The sequence below is a fragment of the Mycteria americana genome, chromosome 12 (assembly GCF_035582795.1).
Source record: "Mycteria americana isolate JAX WOST 10 ecotype Jacksonville Zoo and Gardens chromosome 12, USCA_MyAme_1.0, whole genome shotgun sequence".
NCBI classification, from domain to species: Eukaryota; Metazoa; Chordata; class Aves; order Ciconiiformes; family Ciconiidae; genus Mycteria; species Mycteria americana.
The window spans coordinates 1,612,570-1,633,008 of record NC_134376.1 but is presented as its reverse complement, the minus strand read 5'-3'; the positions used below and the strand labels follow the sequence as shown (position 1 = coordinate 1,633,008).

General features: G+C 53.0%; 2 protein-coding genes across 5 annotated transcripts in view; one reads left to right on the top strand and one right to left on the bottom strand.

The window, feature by feature from the left end:
- Window positions 1-657: 657 nt before the first annotated feature.
- On the bottom strand, window positions 658-9,591 carry ZDHHC4 (zDHHC palmitoyltransferase 4). 4 transcript variants are annotated; one of them, XM_075515093.1, is made up of 7 exons: window positions 9,518-9,591; window positions 8,277-8,407; window positions 5,807-5,880; window positions 3,952-4,130; window positions 3,726-3,851; window positions 2,823-3,067; window positions 658-1,738 (listed from the first exon to the last, which is right to left on the bottom strand). In XM_075515093.1, the coding sequence occupies exons 2-7, from the start codon at window positions 8,397-8,399 to the stop codon at window positions 1,454-1,456; spliced, it is 1,032 nt and encodes a 343-aa protein (XP_075371208.1). In that variant the 5' UTR covers window positions 8,400-8,407; window positions 9,518-9,591; the 3' UTR covers window positions 658-1,453. The 4 variants fall into 4 exon arrangements, with proteins under 4 accessions (XP_075371208.1, XP_075371205.1, XP_075371206.1 ...); XM_075515090.1 differs by lacking the exon at window positions 9,518-9,591 and adding an exon at window positions 9,105-9,211; XM_075515091.1 differs by lacking the exon at window positions 9,518-9,591 and adding an exon at window positions 9,012-9,144.
- Window positions 9,592-9,997: 406 nt separating this feature from the next.
- The window catches only part of GRID2IP (Grid2 interacting protein), a 43,775-nt gene continuing 33,333 nt past the window's right edge, over window positions 9,998-20,439 (top strand). The window contains exons 1-7 of the mRNA XM_075515321.1: window positions 9,998-10,092; window positions 14,442-15,180; window positions 15,825-15,951; window positions 16,422-16,588; window positions 16,671-16,807; window positions 17,471-17,661; window positions 17,788-17,942. Coding sequence (XP_075371436.1) covers window positions 14,450-15,180; window positions 15,825-15,951; window positions 16,422-16,588; window positions 16,671-16,807; window positions 17,471-17,661; window positions 17,788-17,942 — 1,508 coding nt within the window. The 5' untranslated portion in view covers window positions 9,998-10,092; window positions 14,442-14,449. The remainder of the gene's footprint in view (window positions 10,093-14,441; window positions 15,181-15,824; window positions 15,952-16,421; window positions 16,589-16,670; window positions 16,808-17,470; window positions 17,662-17,787; window positions 17,943-20,439) is intronic.

Genomic DNA, 20,439 nt, shown 5'->3' with positions numbered 1-20,439 from the left:
TTTACTTTTGTCTTCCACCGTTAAGGCAGAGGGTTTTCTTGAGGGACGCTGATGAAGTGCCTTTCAGCGTTCACCTAGAATCCCTGTATAGAAGTGGAAGACCACGTCACTGCTGTGCTTTTGAAGTGGCCTGTTCAGTGAGTGACTGCAGGCAGGGAACCCTAGAAACAGCCTCAGCAACTGTAACTTCCCCTGCTGCAAAATGCCCAAAAACATAAAGAAATGCCTAAGACATGGTTGAGCCTCTCGCTGTGAACAGATCTAGCAAACAGTGCAATAAAGATGAGAAATGCCAGAAGGATTAAGTTTGTTATCTGCCACGACCTGTATGTCCAAATTTCTGATACCCTTTTCAGGATGCTGAAATTTTGTCCAGAATTCCACCATTTCCATGACTCTAAGGCTGAAATGGCATCTTATTTTGAACAAGCTGAAAACAGTATCAAGAAAGAGACTTAGCAGGTAAGGAGAAGCAGCACTCGTGGTAGTTTCCTTTCTGAAATTAAGGTGCTCCACACTAGTACAAATTTGCAGTAGAACATGGTTTCTGCAGGTTAAGATTCTGCCAGTAATCATGTTTTTTTCCAGCTAAATACATGCAACCTGTTCTACATATTGTTAACAGTAATGGGTTAATCATTTGCCAAACAAAGGTACTTACAAAAAGATGAAGCTTCCTCGAAGTTCACAGCAGCTCTTTGTTAGCTCTTCCCTTGCAAGTGCACACACAGAGAAAAAGATTCCCTTCAGTAAGATGGACCAAACTCGCCTCTCCGAACCAGCAAATTCACTACTGGTCCCTCTAACAAGGAAACAAGAGGACTAAGCTTAACCTCAGAGATCTCACCAAGTGAAGTATCTTAAATAGTGCTCTGCTGAGATGTTGCTCATCAGAATACTGCTGTTTAGTAACTCACAGCTGAATACAGTCAGCTGGGAGTTACTATATTCCTGCAGGGGTTAAAAAATGTGAATAGTTGACAAATACATGCATTCAGATGTTTATCACTTCCACATGTGTGACCTTGCTATATTCCTGTAAAGTCTCCTGCAGGAAGACCTACTTAAGATGTACCAAAGTAACCTGGGAACTCAGTTTGCCTATTATACAGTGGTATAAGCAGCATACAAACAGTAATCGTAAAAAAAAAAAAAAATCTTTGTGTACATGTTCCTTAGCTGAACCTATCGCTATTACAGCTTGCTTCAATACTGCGATTGTATCTGAAAAGACTTAACAGGCCACTGTCACAACCGGTACGAGCAGTGTTGCAGATAAACCGGGAAGAACTCTAGTTGTTTGAAGACTGGTTGGCTTTATGAAAACATTGTTTCTGATTACTTAATTGAAATACAGTAATCTGTTTACAAAAGTTGTTTGGGGCATCAAAGCACACTGCTGAAATAAAGTCTTACAAAAAGTTAAAAAATACATATATAGAGAGGATCATCTTCATGTTTTCTTCTTGCTTTCCAACACTGTAGGAGGCTTAAAGATTTCCTTTAAGTTCATCTGGACTCCTTTAGAATAAATGTTTTTGTAGACAACTCGTCTGTCATGAGGCTGCAATGTTAGGTGGTGGGAACACCCAGATCTTCTGGATTTATACCATTCGTTGGAAGTTTGGTTGGTTAAGGCCAAGTATAGATTGAAGCAGCAGTATGCACCCAGTACGAGTGTGAGAAGAATAAGAAAACCAAGCATGAAGACAATCCTAGGAAAAGTCAAGAAAAGGTGCTGCAAAGAAAGAAAACAGTAACTTAGTTAAGAATTAGGAGCATTAAACCACATGGATGCATGTGACCGCTGCAACACGCCAGCTGAAATGCACATCCATACGCACACGTAACTGTGCAGCCCCAGAAACAAGGTCGCAGCCCGATCCCCCATCCAGCTCAGTGATGGTCCATTCCTGACTGAATCCTTGAGAAAGCACAGATTTCCAGAAATGTATTTCCTCGCAAGCCTTGCTAATATGCAGGAGTATTTTCTACACCCACTTATCTCTGAACATTTGTATTTCATATTGGAATTTTGCTTGCTTGTTTTCTGTTGTTTTTTTTTTAATTCAAAAAATCATTAATGCTAGTCATCTGAAAACAAACTGCCAAATGAAAAGGCTACAATCTGGTACAACTGCAGGTTTTGCTGACATGAGACAGTTTAAGCAGCTCTTTTCTGAGTTAAATTCCAATACCGGGGAGTGGTAATGGTACTTCTCAAACATGAGCAAACATTCCCTGACCAAGATTCCTTTATAAGAGTCCAAGGCTGAAACATCTATTGTCTAGGATGAGGAAAAGATAAAGCATTTACTACTTACCACCTCACTGCCGTACTACAGAAAGGGATGAGGGGATTGAAATGCAAATGACTCAAGTGCTAGAGAGACTCAAAGTCACCCTTTGCTTGTACGTGAGAGAAAATATTCAAGTATCTAAATTCCAGGGTAGTCGGGTCCTGCTTTAACAACTCCATGAAGTATCTCAAGGATTGTTAGCTGTTTCCTAAACGTTACTATAGTAGACGGTCATCGGAGTGCAGAGTCATGCTTTATGAATCAGATCTGCTGAGTAAAAGCAGTCTGGAGATGGAAATACGAAGAATGGGAGAGCTGAATGAAATGCTATGAGAAAAATCCCGTATTTTTAAAGTATTCTGCAATGGCAGTTTTCTAAACTTCCTTAGCCCTTTAAGTTGGTAAAAAACCGCAGTCTGCCCACATTCTGCCTGTGAGAATAGGTGGACTTAAAAGATTCCTGAAAGCAAAGACTGAGATAAACCTTTTTATAGGCTAATAACCCAGACAGCATAAACTTACCTGAATGAGGAAGAGAATCTCAACAGCATGCTCTTGTCCTTGGTCATCAATGTAACTCCCATGCATCATATTTGACAGCAGCACCACCTGGATGAGAAATGCTGCTGTGATGATTGCAATGGTTGCAGCCATGGCGGTCAGTGTGAAGAGGTAAAGGAAGAAATACTTTGCATTGAAGGCACCGATGCAGTTGTTGACCCACACACAGTGGTGATCAAAACGATGTACGCACATACTGCAGAAACCTGATGAGGAGTCAGTGACGAGACAGTTCAGTTATTTGCTTTTTAAGTAATCAATTTGATTTTTTACACAGTTTAGGATAGCTTTTAATCTGAAAAAATCTGAGAATTATGGTCATGATTTAGCTGATAGCTTTTTAAGCAAATACATTAATTTCAATTGCATACCATAAAAAACCCCCAATACTAAAAACAAAGAGGTGTATCTCATTTCCTCTTTTATTCACCAAGGCTGCAGCTCAAAGACTTTGGTTTCTCTGACAGTACTGCCTAGCAAAGCATATGAAAGGTAGAGATTGTAGCTCCCAGCTTTATTTTAGATGATAACAGACAATTCTGCAAGAGAAACACAAAATCCTGAACTCAGGTCTTGACAGATGATAATTTTGCATTTAACTTCTGGATGCTCAAAATCGTGCCTGTTCCTGACCCCAAATGATACCCTCGGAACTCGTAATTTCTGTGAGAGGAAATAGGAGCAAAACAGTTCCATGGATGGGCAAAGGGCAGCTGTGATCTGGGACCCCAGTAAAACGAACACAATCTTGTGTGCATCGAGCTGGGTAACAGAACAGACGTAGTGTGAACTGCAGTTATTGATGGAGAATTAATTTGGGAAAAGTATTACTGTTACGCTTATCAAGGAAGTTAAGATTCTTACTGCAATGTTTTGATCTGGCTGGCTTCTCCATGTTGCACGTAGGACACACGATGCCTTTCTGAAATAATACACCATCATACGCATAAATCTTGACCAATGATGCATGATTTGATTTTGTTATTATACCTGCAAAAGAAACAAGAAAAATAGTAAAAGTAATGGCGCTTGTAACATTTTTTAGGTTCCATTTTTGAACAGCTACAGCTCACAATCAGCGTGAGCTTACCAGGGTTGGCCCGGGAGCAGAGGATGAAGCAGCCCATGTTCCCAGCCAGCAGCAGGTAGGGCAGCAGCAGGAGGAGGAGGTGGAACTGCAGCTCCCAGCAGTAAACAAACACTTCCCATGTGTATTCCCCATACACTGCAGCTTGCAAGGCTACGTGCAGGACAACAAACAAACAGCTTCTGTAACAGAAAGGGGACAGTCTATTTAATACTCAGCATCCTGATTAACAGGTCAAGTACACTCAGAGGTGATGAGCAAAGACTTTTCAAATGCAAGGAGACACCTCTTTTAGGTTTTCAGGCCAGCTTGGATTGCGTATTAATAGTGTTTTCTCCATCCAGTGGCTTCTCCTTCTCTTCTTCCCACATACACTCCTTTAAATATGCCAGCTAAACTCACTTCCATTCATGTCATGCCCTTTGGATTTTTTTTCCAACAGTAGAGTCAAGTGCAAAGCACCCTGGGTGCTGACAAAATATGCCACAGCAATAGGCCACAAAACATTCTGCCAGAAGACATTTGCTGTGTGCTGCTCTGAAAGCAAAGAAAACCTCATAAAAGGTAATCTTAAAAAACCCTGTAATAATATAAGCAGCCGTTACGAAATAAGCGTGGCAGGAGGTTAGCAATGGCCAACACTAGTTCCAACCTGTCAGCAGACTACAGCTTCTGCAAGGCAAGTTGCATAACTGTTCGTCATGCAGGTTTGTTTGGGACACATCATACTGAACAACAGCTTTCAGCAGCCTGGCAAATAGATGCTCAGGTAAGCCACGCATTAGGAGAGCGATGTTCACTTACTACAGTTCTCTGCGTTATACATCAGTTTGCTGGACTTTTAATAAGAGTTTTAAATAACTACTGATGTGTATTTTACTACAGTGGGAAGTCCGTTGCAGGCAAGCTCTCCTCTACTTCTCTCTCCTACACCATTTCTGTGTGCAATCCAGCAGGATCCTGCAGAGTCTCCTCTCAGCTGCAGGGCTGCAAGAAGATACCCTCAAGCGCCACACCTCACTGGACTTCTGCACGAACTGAAAAATCTCTTGCTTGAATGAGGTGACCCGGTCGAAGGGTGTGCGTGGAGGATCAAAGTGCCTGCAGCGCACAGCATAATCTAGCAATGACAACTACACCAGGCTCATCAGATAATTGCTCTGCTGCTGACTGCACATTTGGCAGTGTAACCACTCTCTCTCGGGCTGTGTTAACAGCAGAGAATCTGCACAGCAGGCAACAAAACAACTGCAGCACACGTTCAACAGCTGTAGATGTTACGCCCCTGAAGTGTCTGTCATACTGGAGTTGCTGCCCCCAGACAAAAGGTATTTAAATCATTCCTGAAGCAGATCCTAAAGCACCAAAGTTTACAGGACACTACAAAATTTACCTTAATACAGCAGGCGGCACATTGGCAGCTGTGCAGCGTCTCCTTGAGCCACCTGGACATCCAAGCTGCTGGACTAAGACTAATGGGATTTGAGGGAGAGGATGGGGATCGCTAGCTCTGTCTAAACTCATTCTGCAGCTGCCAGAGAGTCTGTTGTAATTCTCTCGTGGATGCAGTCTCCCACCAGTGTGACCAACATCTGTTACACTGGAAGCTACTGAGCCACATCATCTTTATTTGTCAATATGTTCAAATATTTCAGGGTACCATCTTCCCAACAATAAGCAAGGAACAGAAAGACAACAGGGTGGCAAACCTTAAAGGGAATCTGTAATCCCTGACAAGCACCTCTAATGAAGAGAGAACCTCTAATACTGAAAGCTCTGATGGTGGCAGGAGGTCACTATAGAGGCCAAAAATGCTAGTAAAAAATAAGGTCAAAAGCATAAAAATAAAGTGCAATACCTTGTGTGGAAGAGCCTGTGAAGCACCCTCTGTGTCACAGTCTGGAGCTGCGTCGGGATGACAAATAACAATACCTGAAGCAAATGAGAACACTGCGTTACCTGAATTGCACATCACTTCTGCCTTGTGGAATGTTCAAACAAAAACGTAAGTCACCTAATCCCTCAGTTATATATCACTCTAGCCATATCACCGGGGAGGAAGCTCATTTTCAGGGGCATCTGAGCTCCCAAAAATATAGGCAGGCATGTTGCTGGGGTTTTCAAAATGGGAGTGAGGTTCCATATTCTTGGAAGCCCAGAAGACACAAACAAATGTATCTGGGTTAATGTGTGAAAGTTATAAAGAGCTTATATCAGGTTATAGACTGGGTAACTGGTTAAGTGGGGGATAGAACTGAGCAATTTCTGAACTACAACGTGCTTCATCAGGACATCCGACAGATGCAAGTGGAGATAAGCACAGGGATAAAGCCTGTTATCCTCCAGAAAAAGGAAGGAAAAAAAAACCCAACAAAAAACCTCCCCAAACGCCACCAAAACCAAAAAATCCAGTTTCTTCAACTACCGCTATGATCCAGCCTGATAACTCCATGTCTGTCTAAAATTGCCGTTTCAAAACAGCTAGACACAATGAAGAAAACTGGCTGTCTTCATTCAGCGAAGACCTCAGCAATAGTCTGTGACTGCGGAACTGTTTGACTGGGTTGTTCAGAAGATGACAGATCTCTATAGCAACATGCTGCTCCATCAGTGGTGGAGGAATTAGAGCAGCTGAGCCTATTTCTAGCCGACATGGAAAGAAAACATGCAGTGAGAGCTTCTTGTCTCAGATGTGAAAGACCAGAAGGCAAAAAGCATATGTAGAGTTGAGAAGATGTTAAATATTTTTCTTTTAACTGGTATGCCTCCTACCAGCAGTTCAAGTGACAAGTCTTTTTTAAAAGAGGCTGTGTACTGCAATAGGAAACACAAAACTAGACAGAAAAGCAACCGCATGCAATTGCAAAATTCAAATGTAAATTAACTGTATGTGTGCTAGTACAGTCTAACATTACATTCAATATCCATTATTCCCCCACATACAGCACAGCAATCCGCTGTATTTCAACCATGCCCTACACCAAAGCAAAAGGCTCTTACAAACACCATTTGTGCTTGCAGTGATGACGAAAGTAGGAGAGAACAAGAAGACCTGTACAATGCACGTAACCATCTTGCACAACTGAACCGCTGGCAGCAAGGAAACCAGGCTGGGGGGTGGAAGCTGCCTTGTCACAGATCTGTCACAAACAGCTCTGCTGCGTGCAAGTTAATAGCTTCGTATGGCTCACAATGAATACTTCAAAGGATCTTACAGGAGCACAGTCAAACAATTTCAACAAACTTCCAGGCTTATATGCTTCATTAATTACAGTCAGAAATGAATTTAAAATACAGCATCTAGAGAAACTATTGAGGATTACCTATATTTATTTCACGCGTACAAGTATCAGTTACATTTCTCCAGACAGTGACTTTACATCACAGTGGTATTTTAATTGCTGATTGTTACACGCATTTCACAGAGACGCTTATTAAGAAATGTGGGTAAAGAATAAATTTCTCTGCACAATGATCTGCGTGTTTATAAAGCAAAATGAAAAGAAAGTATAACACTAGTAGCAAAAATCAAAGTCTCTTTAGACTCATGTAAACAGCATTAAATACTATTTACAACTTAAGTGATGATTCCCTTATCTTTTCCCCTCCAAGAATGCTACACTTTTTTTTTCTTCTTTAGTCAGACACAGCCCAATAGACAGAAAAATAAGTTAGTGCCTTTTCAATTCATTCCCTGTTTTTACAGTAAAATGCCAATTCTTAATCCTCTTTTAAAGCTCTTCATTCCTCCTTCTTTCTTAGGAAACAACAGCCTGCAGCATTATTACAGACTGACATTGAAAGCTTCCCCTAAAATATCTGCTACCAGTTACAATTCTCCCCCTATTTTAATTCTCAAGCGTCCCCACAGCTTTTTCCTCTTAATGACAGCAGCAAATACTATAAAATTGCAAATAGCTGGGCCTCATTATTATTTAATTTCTCAAAGCTGACGCGTTACGGTGTCACTGAACAATGTACTTTTAGCATCGCGAGAAGTTCCATCCTTAGTACTACCCTGCGGTGACTGCAGCCAGCCAGACCAGCACACGCAGGACCAGGAGCTTTAAGACACAAATTTTTTTTAGGACCTGCTTGGGAGGATCTCATCAGCCAAGAGGAAACATATTTCTATTTCCAATCCCAATTAGCACTTACCTGAGAGCAGTTGTCAAAATAGGACGAAATATGAAATACACCGTATCATCACTCTAAGCACATATACTAGCATTTTTTATGGAGGACAAAGACACTAATTTTCACACGACAAACTAGGCCAGACCACCACAACGGGAGCTGATCATCGCTCTGAAAGGTCAGTTCTTTACCTGGCTTGCACCGTTGACGCTTCTTGCGAGGAAACCCTCCTTCCTTCCCGAGCAGATGCAGAGTAGCGCCATAGTAGCGAGAACAAAACACAAATAAATCAAGAAGAGTGTCAGAAAGTCCATCCTGAGCCCTGCAACGCAACAGAAGCAGCTTATTAGAGCCCCTCGGTGCCAGCCCTCTGCAGCAGTGCCCGGGCCTAGCCATGCTTCACGCCCTTTAGTGCGTCACTAAAGCGCAGGAACGAAGCAGCTCGGTGTCGGGCCAGCACACCCGAACCCCCTCCGTGACAGCAGAGCATTTGTTCCAATGTTTTCTGTATTTCTGTATTATTTCTGTTTTCCCTGTATTTCTGTACAGGCCGAGACCCCGCCACAGGGCAACGCACGGACAGGGGACGGAGGAGCTGGGCCTCTGCCAGGCCTCGGGGCTCTGGGCCGCTGCGGCTGCCCGGCCGCTGCCCTGCAGCGGGGACAACCCGAGTCCCGACGCCCTGCCCGACGCCGGGACCGAGGGCCGGCCCGGGGAGGCCGCTGACGGCGCCGGGCCAGGGGCCTGCGGCCTCCGAGCCCCCGGGCAGACGGAGCCCTGTGGAGACACAGTCGGGGCCTGCGGGGCGTCGAGGGCGACGGTCCCCAGCCCCGAGGGACACCGGCCGGGAGGCCGCTGGCCCGGCGGCCGCTCCCCTCAGCCAGCCCCGGCGGCCGCCGCCCCCGCCCCGCCGGGGGCACGCTCACCGCCGCCCCTCCCGCGAGGCCGGCCAATCGATCGCCGAGCACCTCCCGCCCCGGCCGCTCGGGGATCTGCGGCGGCGGACGGGCCTGCCGCACCCGGAAGCGGGCGCCGCGGCGGGAGCTGCCCCTGGCCCGGCCCTGCCCTGCCCCGGGAGGACGGCGGAGCGCGGAGCTGCCCGGGTGACCCGCTCCGCCCACGCCGTGCCGAGGGTCCGTTTCCGAGGACGGCGCCTCTCCAGCCGGCGCCCAGCACCCGCCCGGGCCCAGCGGCTCCGGGGAGCGGCCCCTTCCCAGGCCGAGGGGAGCTGGTTGCCGGTGTCAGGATGGGGCTGCCGGTGGGCGGCACACCGGGAAGCGTCTCCAAATCGAGCGAGAATCGAGGCTGGTGGGGAGAGCCGTTCGTGCCGGCCTCTTCCTTCTTCCTCCGCAGCAGAAAACGAAGATTAAGGCAGTAGAAATAAAAGTTAAATCATTTTTATAAATCCCAGAGTTGTGTGTGGAGTTCTTACGGTCCTGGGCAGCTCGTTACCGCGTGAGCTGAGCGCAGTCCGTGCGCCGTTTTCTTCTGTTTCCAGAGGGTCTGTCCAGCGCCCAGCTGGCATGGCCCATCCTGTGTAATTCCTTGGGCATCTGCAAAAACGTCTTCACGTTGGTCGCCTTTGGTGAAATCCCTAAAGCAAAATCCCTTCGTCTCCTACAGGAGCTCTGAGCGTTACGTTCCCTTTTCGTACGGAGCCTCCTCTCACGCGCTGTAAGAAATAGGGGTGAGTTTGCTCTAGTACCCACGGGGATCTCGCCTAGAACCGGGCTGAGGGGGGCCAAAGCTGCAGGAGATGAAAGTCCCGTGCCGGTTCCTTACGCGGTGGCTGTCAACCGAAACCGTCCCCGCAGCCGGCGCGGTCCGTGGTCTCCGGAGCGCTGCTAATGAGCGGCCGATTGGGTTACGGTGCCTGGGTAGAATTTGCCATAGAAACTCAGCCGGTTGCTGCCGCCGGGTAACTGATCCAAAAGCTTCGAAGCTGCCGTGATGATTTCGCCAGCTCCGGGTCCCAGTCTGCCGCTGGCCGGATCTCGGGCAGGACGGGTAAGCGCTCCGAGGGCTGCTCGGGCTGCTTTGGCGCCGAGAGGAAATTAATTGGCTTGGTTGAGACGTGGCGGCAGGAGATGAGGTTGGGTTTCAGGAAAGGGGATCTTTTTTTCCCCTGGTAAGTTCTTGGCCCTCAACGCACCACAGCACCTGAGAGAGAGAAATGCAGCCAAAATATTGCCGGGGCACAGCTATCCTAGAGTGCAGCCCGAGGCACTTTGCTCCTGATAGAGGACGTTGTGAAAAAGCCATTTTTTCTCTTCCTACTGAGACAGCAAAATTCCTGTACTGCTCCAGGTACAGCTGCGGGTTTGTTTGGGACATCGGATGTAACCTGGCAGGTTTGGCAACGAAGAAGGGGCCCCGGGCTGGGGGGCTGGAGGCAGCGCGGGCACGAGGCGGTTTATTTGTCCGCGGGCGGACAGGCAGGGTTTGCGTGCGGGGTTTGTGTGCCGTGGGCCCTGCGCACAGCGCGGAGCCGCCCGCGCTACCGGCCGGAGCTGCAGCGAGTGCCGCCGAGCAGGGCACCAGCACCGGCACTGCCGAGGAGCTCCGTCCACTCTTAGTGGCCTTGTGGGCTGTGCTCGAGGACAAAACAGCCAGCAAAGACTTTAACAGGCGGCTGAGTCTGAGAGAAATGAAGCTGATTCAATCCAAGTGCTGTGAAAATGAGTGAAAAGTCTTGGCTGATCAAAGTCTAGCAGGAGGTCTTCAAGGAAACGATATTTTCATTAGCATGGAATCCCATAACTTATTTCTTGCAGGGATTAAAATGCACTGTCAGTGTTTTAAAGTACTCAAGTTGCTTAAAAATGGTGGGAAAAGAAGCAATTACTTCACTTGCTGGGGAAAAAAAAAAAAATAATATCCCTTGCAGTTTTTTTGTCTGCCCGTTTGGGCAGCGAATAGCAAAGATGCCCTGATGTTTTGTAGGAAGGCATTTGTGTGCGTTTCTGTGTCAACACGGAGGGCAGAGCGTGCCCCCCACGCGCGCCCGCGGAGCTCAGCTGCTGAGAGGAGATTTGTGTTTGGGCAGAACCTGCGAGAAAGGAGCCATGTCTCGTCTCTAGCAGAGCATCACCGACACCAGAGCTGGAGAGGACAGGAGGAGGAGAGGTCTCCCAGTCCCTTGCAGCGGTGACATGTATGAACACGAAGGGCACGAGCGAGAGGAAGACCCTCCACCGCGTCAGGTTGGGCAGAGCAGGTCCCTGCGGTTCCCCTTCATAAGGCTTTACCCGATCCCATGTCAAGTCTCCCAGGTCTCCTGGGGAGGTCGTTTCCCATCCAGCCCAACGCTGCCGACAGCTCAGCCCGCGCCGGTGCCGAGGGAAGACCGGATTGCTGCGTGGTCCGTGATGGGATGCAGACGGCCCCTCCCGCCGGTGCCGCAGCAGGACGTGTAATACCCTAAAAACCTCTTAGTGTGCTAAGCCCTGGGATCCCTAAGTGCTGAGGAAGCAGAGGAGAAAATCAGAAATAGCGGCTTAACGAACAGTCTGCGCCAGCGTGGGGGTCTCTGCTGCGAAACGCTCTCAGCCGCTCCCCGCTGCGAGGACCCGTGCTCCCCTGCGCAGAGCAGCCTGGCTGGGGAGAGCTCTCCTGGCGAGCCCCGCAGAAGTCGCTCCAGACCCCCAAATCCCTGCAGCAAACTGCATTGTTTGGCAGGCACATACTCCCAAAATCTCTGGTTTCCCACCCAAATCGCCGGCGGCAGGCCCAGTGAGGGCTCAGCACGCCCAGCTGCCATTCGGGAGCGGCGACGGCGTGCTGCGACTCTGCTGCTTTGCAAAGTGCTGTTGCTTCGGATTTGCCCTGTGGGTAAGGGATTTCCCTCCATGGGCACTAATCTGTTTTGCCGCCTTCCAGCTCCTAATTCCCCCCAGATCTGTGGGCTCAGGTCAGCACCAGACTCAGCCAGGACCAGCACAGCAATTAGTCTGTCTGCGCGTCTCTTTGGATGGAAATGAAGTTAATTAGTAAAGGAAAAGGCAAGAAAGACCTTTCTGCGTGCCTGGCGCTGACTCGGAGTGGCTGGAAGGGCTCAGGGCTTGAGTAAGAAGTCACCCCCTGCCCGAGGGGCTGCCCCGGCTCTGCCCCAGTGCCACAGCACGGCAGCCGTTTTGCCCACCCCGGACTGGCGTGACGCGCGAGGGCTCTGCCCTCAGCACCCCGGGGGCTGCAGCGAGGACGCGGGAGCCGGGGAGATGCCCCCGGGAGCCCGGCGGGTAGGTGGGACGTGCTTCCAGGGGCGATGGAGGAGAACCGAGAAAGCTTCGACCCCGTAGTGGGACAAACCTGCTGCCGGTGAGAGCCCGCCAGGCTCGCTCGGATGGCTGCAGACTTCTGTAAGTGCTTGAGCCGTAGGGTGTAGAGGTGGAAGGGGATGATGCAGCTCCCCGCAGCGAGGCGATGGCCGCTGCTCTGCCAGGCTTTGCCACGGAGCTCAGCCCAGAGCGGCAGCGCCGGGGCCGTCCCGGTGCTTACTGGGCTCTTGCTGGAGCCTTCAAAGGCTGTGCTCCGCGCCCCAGGGATGCCCTGCTGTTCACTCGCCGATGGATTTCATCCCGCTGTTGCCAGACTTGCCCCGTGCTTCACCCTCAACACCGTCCCTCCGATCCTCAACTTCTGTACCTGTTAACATGGGCAACAGCTTTGTTTCCTCTTTAAATAATAACAATAATAATAATCCCTGATTTTTACGTAGTATTTTAATCAGCACTGCTGTACAAAGGAGGACAAGATTATTACACTTATAATGTTAGCACCAGCATATTGCTTGGTCCTTTTTAATACTTCCTTATGAAGCCGGCACTTCGGGTGCCCTTAAGTAGCTGTTTGCCACAGCCGAGCAGGCTCAGGTTATTCATACAGGTTTCTGCGGTAATGCTGTTTTCCCTGCCCATCCCCACGATTCTGCTCTCAGAGCAAGCTGGTCCATATTATCTCTGCTGAAAATGGACATGAGAAGAGTTCCTTTCATCTCCCTGGCCTGTAATAGGGTATTAAACAATGCTTTCAGTCCTACTGAATTGTGACCAAGATTTCCCAGGTCTCAAAGGAAAAGAAGAAATGTCTTTCGGTCATTCAGATCAGAGCCAAGCCGCCCCGACAGCGGTGAGGTGGAGGTGTGAGGGGGTGCCTTTACTGTGCTGGCAGGAGCACGGACTGGAGCGAACTGGGACCGACTGGGCTGGCCGGGGGGAGCAGCCGCGTGGGGGGACGCACCAAGAGCCGGCTCCGGGCTGCTGCTGGGCTCTGTGCCTCTGTGCCCGTGCTTGAGACATTTTGGTCTGAAGAGCACAAAACTCAAGGTGCGTTCGTGAGGATGTTTTCTTGAGCGATTCCGAGTCCTTGTAGTCTCTGTAAGATAATTTGCCCAGATAAAATAGTCTGCGTTTGATTTTTGTAAGTGCTTAATGTGCGTTAAGTAGCACAGATGGAATAAACACGGGAGTAAAAAACACCTTCGCAGACAGCTAAGATCAAATGAAGAGAAAATCTCCACGTGAATTAATTTAGCAAGTGTCAGCAGACAATGCAGGCACTTACACATCAGCGGCATCGAAAGGGCATCCAAGCGAGCCGCGTAGATCAGCTGCTCTGATTTACCTTGGGCAAAGACGACTTCTGCAGATCTTTAGGGCTGATGTGCCCGATTTCTCCTTGAGCGTCCGTGGAGCTGGTCCGAACCCTCCCTTCAAATGAACCACAAACAAGTCCTTTTGAAAACCCTCATCTTTGTATTTCAGGATGCTGTGATCAGATTAATACTACACACAGGACAGGGAGGGCACAAAGAAATACTCCCAGGAGAGCTGAGAGGATCTGGCAAATTCTAATGAATTTTGCAGTCGCAAACTGCTAAAATATTGAGTGTTGAGAAGAGTGAGTTAAAATAAGGCTGTCTTAAGTCATCGGATGATCTGTTCATTAACGTGGCATGCCAGGGAAATGAAATAATCGTTTTGCTAGACAAATACATACAAGCAGGTGCCTAAACGCACCTCCCTGGGGGGGGGAGGTAGGTGCCACCGAGGGGCGAGGCAAGGGCTGGGCGAGGCCGCGGTCCGGGTGCCACGTGTAGCCCCGACCTTTCCAGCCAGCGCAGCTTCCTCACTGCTAATGGTGCTGGCGCTGCCAGCAGCCTGACCATAGAAGAATAAAAGCTATTTTTTAGGGCAATATAGAGGAAAAGTGTCCCTCTTGGTGCATTTCTTCCCACGGAGGGGGAGCGCAGCACAGACTAGAGCCCCCACACCTGATGGGATCCACGTGGCATCTACCGGAGCTCACGTTAAGGATGGAAAACGCATCACAGCTTTTTTTCCCTCCTTCTTTTTCAGTTGCAGCCATGCCGGCGACCAACCAGGGCTGGCCCGAGGCCTTCGGGTTCAAGATAGGCGGGACCGGTCCGTGCTACGTCCTCTGGGTGCAGGAGGGCAGCAGCGCGGCGGTGGCGGGGCTGCGGCCGGGCGACGAGGTGCTGGAGATCGAGGGGCAGCCCGTCTCCTCCCTGGGCTGCGAGGCGCTGCTCGGGCTGGCCAGGCGCTGCAGCAACGTGCCCCCCAGCATCGGGGTGGTCTCCCGCCTTCAGCATGCCGACATCGCCCCTGGTCCCCGGGGATGCTTCGGCTTCGAGCTGGCAAGCGGCAGCCCCCCACGAGTGGCCAGTGTCGGCCCGGACTCGCCCGCTGCTGCCTGCGGGATCGAGCCGGGGGATTACGTGCTGGAAGTCAACGGGATGCCCGCGATGCTGCAGGAGGCGGCGGCCGCCCTGGTGGGGTCCTGCCACGGGCGGTCCCTGCGGCTGGGGCTGCTGCGGCCGCAGCGCGGGGCCGGCACGCGGGACCCCGTCCCCAGCGCCGACGCCGTGCGCCAGGAGAGGAAACAGAAAGCGCAGGAATTCAGCAAGAAGGTAAGGCCGGGGCATGGGGCGAGCGTCCGGGGCTCGGAGGACCCCCTGCACCGAGCGGTTTGGAGACTCCCGCATTCAGCCTTTGCAGCGCTCTGGGACGGGGGGATGCTCCTGGCTTGGGCGCCGGGCTGGGGTGCAGACTGGGGGCTTCAGTGCCCGAGAGAAGAGTCTGATAATTACCGGGAGAATAGATGGATGCTGCAGAGAGCTTGGAGATCCTCTGGGGGATGACCCCACGTACTTATTCCTTTGCACTGCAAGAGCGTGTGGAAACCCACGGGGGCAGGTCCCTCCCTCCGGCGCGTCTGGACGTCCCTTCAAAGTTGGAGCATGTCATCCCGCAGACATTTTAGCTCCTATTTCGCTGCAAAGGGAAAACATCGATGTGATTACATCTTTGTTGTGTTCCTGAAGGCTGCCTAGTGGGTAGTTTACCAAACACATCGCCTCGTGCTAATTATAATTTTGATCATGGTTGTTTTTTTAATCTTTCGAATTTCCATTTCAAAGTAGCCTTTTAAAATACTGTCACGAAAATAACCGGGCTTGTGGGTTTTTTGATCCCGAGGTAGTAAAGGAACAAGACATTCATAAAGAGATTCGTGGGTATCAGCTGAATCCCCTCAGTCAGCTTTTACATTAAAGATTCACAAATACGCACGGAGATTTGGATTCATAAGGTAGAGCGCCGCATGTGAAGCAGACACCTGCTGATTACGGGAGATTAACAAGAGGGCGAGAGGTTGTTCCACGCTGCCTCCGTCTCGTGAAGTCACATTAAACCACGTAAACGTTTCTCGGATGATCACAGGAGAGCACTTGCGAAGGGAGCGCGCTGGTCGCGATGCCGTCAGCGCCCACAGCACCACCTCTGCCGCCTCCCTTCCCTGCCCAGCAAAGCCGCCCGCGACGGCCCCGGCCAGCCTGGGCAGAAGCAGGTTTGCGGAGCACCCGTGCCACTGGCTCCCGGGTGCTGGAGCACAGCTCGGCTGGCAAACGCCTCTCTCGAGGGACTTAATGGCGCAGATGTTTTAAGTGGCTTCATTTTTTTACGTGATGCAGAAAATAATAAAACCCAGTGGAGTGCTTTATCCCCTCGTTTACCTGGGAGCTTGGCTCTGGTAGGTGCTGCTGGTGCCGGTGCCGTGAGCACCCGGGTGCTCCTGCCCACCCGCCACACGGCTGGAAGGTCGGAGGGTGCCGGTGGCTTGCATTTCGTGCCTGCGGGGCACTCGCAAGCCCGAGGCGTGGAGGCTTCTCCCACCCTCGTTCGTTTGGCAGAGCCCCTGTTGGAATGGCGCTCGCCTGGCAGACAGACCGGTAGCAGCATTAGCGGCAGCCGGGCTGCGTGAGCTGAACCTGGAGGCATCACCGGAAGCGTTGGAGATGCTCAGGGTCTTGGTTCCAGGTCAACATCTTCTCTTGTCCCCTGCACGCTCAGGGACACGCCGGGGACTGCGCTGACACGAGGGTGGCAGCACCCCCCCGTTCCCGCCCCACCAAGCCCTGCAGCCTCAGCCCAGGCAAAAATTTAACAGCAGCATCCTGGGATTCAGCCCAGCAGGAGCACCACGGGTTTTGTCATTTCTGTGCTGGACCTTGGGACTGAGAAGCATACGAGTCTGCCCGGGGGACGCAGCTGCCTTGGCTGCCCCAGATTCGGTAACCTTGAAGCGCTGCTGCTGCCGGGAGCCCCTGCGGTGCTTGCGTGGCGGCTGCGCAAACCCGGCAGCACCGGGAGGGTTGTGCTGGGGGTCGCAGCGCCTGCGATGGCCCTCCCCGGGGAGCTGCCGAGTGGGGCGAGCGCCTGGAGGAAACGGCTCTGCCCCTGCCCTGGGCAAGGGCCTTTCCCGGCCTGCACAGGGGGCTTTGCCGGGCGATGCCCGCCGGCTCCCTCGCGGTGCTGCCGCAGGGGTGCACACAGACGCGCTGGGGAAGGGCGAGGGGCTCCCCTCCCTTCTCTGCTGCTTCCCCCTGCGCTCGCAGAGCTGGAGGGAAGCGGTTCAACTCGCTGTCAGCACAAAACCGTCACCTGGCAGGAAAAGCCAATGCACGGAGGGACCGCAGGGTGGTCACAAGGAGTTTTCTGCATCCTGCGTATTTGCTGCACCCAGCCAGGCCGCGGGCAAGGCAGCAGCACCCACTGCCCAGCAGAGCCCCGGGGCAAGGGACACCCCCCTGCCCTGGGAAGAGGCTAACAGGGGCAGGGTCCCATGCAGGGTAATTGGCTGGATCCTAATTAGCTAATTAGTCTGCCTGTCATGGCTGTCACAGATGGAGAGGATGGCTGGAAGCCGCTGATGCTGTTTCCAGGGCCGGTGCTCACGTTTCACGTTCTTTGTCCCCACTTCCCTGCAGCCTCCCAGAGTTAACGGCAGGACGGTGCCGCCCGGCAGGACCAGGGCGTGATTAGAGGCTTAAATACCTCCAAAAGCCCATCGCGGTGTCCTCTGCCAGGTAGACTCCAGGCTGATCTGCCAGGTCGCATCCCAAGCAGAGTTTCGGGGTTTGGGGTCACGCCGCTGTTCCGGTGCAATGTTTATAACACGCAGAACAGCGATACCAGGGACGCGTGCGAGGCCCCGGGGGGCTGCGTGATGGGCCGAGGTCTGAAGTTTCTCTTTCCTCCCTGCATGGGTTCCCTCCTCGTTGGCTGACCAGATGCTGCAACTAGACAGACATGTTTTCTGCCCCGTTAGTGCCTCCGTACCCACAGTTAACTGCTCTGCTGCTCAGTGCCCCTTCCCTCTTCTTTCCCGGCTCCCGTGCTGCAGGTGGACGACATCCTCGGTGACCAGCCAGAGGTCAAGGAGAAGGTGTTCACCATCCTGAAGCAGTACGCGGCAGAGCGGAAGGTGGAGTACTTGGCCTACGCCCTCTGCATGGTCCTCACCCAGGAGTCCCACCAGCATCTGATCGACAACATCAGGTACAGGGTGCCAGCACCCTCCGCGCTGCCACGCTGGCCGTTAAACCACGGGCATCCCTCTGCCCGTCGGTGACGGGCGCGCAGGGCTGAGCGCTGCGGGCACGGGGCAGGAGGTTCCCGCGGGGAAGATGCCAACCCCCTTTCCAAGGTGCAGCCGAGCTGAGCTCGGTGGGGTCTCAGCCCGGCATCCCTGTGTCCCCCAGCCTGCGTGGCTGTCCTGCCCGGGGTGGGCCGGGGGGACCCGCACCTGCCTGCCGGCCACCACCGCACCAACTGCCGGCCATCCCCGTCCCTGCAAGGAGCGGTGGTCACCGGCCCCACGGAGCCACCGCCTCCGCCTGCAGCGTGGGACGTGGCTCCTGTTTCTGGCCATCGTTTCGAAGGGAGATGGGATTAGCTGCAGAATGGCTGGCGATTCTCCAAGAGCCTGCCCAGAAAATAAACCGAGCTCTTCAAGGCGAGAGCTGGTGGCGGCTGAGGCGGTGGCCAGGGCTGCCGGCAGCTCCGGCTGCAGGGGCGGCGGGGGGGGGGCTCTGCTGAGGCCACGGGCTGCCTCCGGGCCAGCACTGCCCACAGCATCCCGGGGTGGCCGAGGCTGTGGCCACTCATCCCGGGATGCTCTGGCAACGCTCCGCTTGGGCTCGGGGTCCCGGCACCTCTTGAGCCCCCAGCAGAGTGGCCGTGCCGCGGGTGTGCAGCCGGTGCAGCCGGTCTGCCGCTCTTCTTGCAGCGCGGGGTCGGCGCTGCGGGCCGGTGCCGGTGCCGGTGCCAGCGCGTGGACACGTGGTGGGGATTACGGCCAGGCTGAGACGATGGCCATTAGGGAATCAGGTCTCCATCTGGCCCCGCTCCGGGCCCGGCTTTCCAATTCCTGCTTTAATCAGTGGAATTGCAAGATATTACAGTTACCATAACAACATCCCCGTGCCGGGGTCTCCGCCGTGCCTGCTGCGATCCCGCGGTGGGGAGGATGGGGAGAGCGGGTCGGTGGCCCTTGCCACGCAGCGTCCCCCCGCTCTGCCGCGGCTGCACGTGGGTCCCCTGGGACCCCCAATACCTAAGCGGGGACGGGCACGGACCCCTGCAGAGCGGAGTGGGTGCAGAGGGGACCGTCACCTCCCCAGCAGCCGCCTTGTCCAGGTGCCCACGTCCAGGCTGTCCTGTCCCCCCTGAACGTCCCGGGGGGACCTGACCTGCAAACGGCTGGGGCTGGGGGCAGGGACAGACGGCACCGAGCCCCGCCTGAGCCGTCACCCTAAACTAGTCCCAATCAAAAAAACCCCACCACCCACAATTCAGAAAAAAAGTCTTTTCTCCAGCAAGATCCATGGAAATGCCTCGGGCCCTTTTGTCTTCATTCCCGGGGAATTATACAAGATTTTTTTTCCCCCCACAGAGAGTATTTGAATAAGTAAATTTTCCTCTGGACCCAAGCGCCTCTGGGGGGGGCACAGCAGGTTTCCCCTGGGGTGTCCCCATCCCAGTGGCCCCCATCCCAGCGGAGGACAGTGTGGCCGGACCCGGTGCCGCTGTCCCCCCGGCGCGGTGCAGAGCTCGCCCCATGCCCAGCCCCGAGATGCCGTGGGGCAGTGCCGGGTTACAGCCCCCCGATAATGCGGTCAAACCCGCGGCCACCCCGTGCCCTCGTGTGAAAGGTTAATGCCAGGGCTGGGGCAAGAGGCGCCGTAAATCAGGCAGCTAATCTCGGTTTAATGGAAATGAAATATTTAGCTTAGGGAAAAGATTTACCGTCTAATCTTAATGAAATGAAGTCAAGAAAATAATAATAAAAAAAAAAAGGCGCTTTAGAGACCAGGTTTCCCAGCTGCGGGGGTGCTGGGGAGGCGAGGGCAGCTCCGTGTGCGCTGCCGTGCGGGATAGGAGCTGCTTATCCCGGGGTCTCCCATCCTGTGGGTTTGCTGCCGAGCAAGAGCTTTTAATGCTTTTAATAACTCACTGAAAGGTGGTGAGCGGCTGCCGGGTGCTCTGGATTTAGGGGGTGCTGTGAATTCACGTGGGTGATTTCCACACGGCTCGAGCTGGTTCGGTCCGTTGCTGGCTGAGGAGGGGTCTGGGGTCTGCGCCCCAACTGGCACCCCGGGACTGGGGAAGAGCTGTGCGGGGCATTCGTGCAAGGAGGGGTCCCGGCTCGGGCGCTGGCTCCAGGGATGGGGTGCTGGTATGGCTGTCTTACCGTCCTTGGGGCGCGGGGCAGCCAGCCGCGGGCAGCGGCGTGTGTCGGTGCAATTTGGGCGAGCGGAGCCCGTCTCAGCTGACCCACCGAGCATCCTGGGGCTCGTCCTGCGGGACCACCCCTGCGAGCACGTGGAGCTGTGTGAGGACGGGCTCGGGACCACGCGGGTACCCGTCGGCCAGCCCGGGCGTGCCTGCCAGGCTGTGCCCGGCTCCCCTGTCCCCGGGGGCTGTTCCCACCCGAGATGCGGGGGGCAGACCCACGCACCACGAGCTTGCCCGTGCCTCCTGCCCTGCAAAGCCC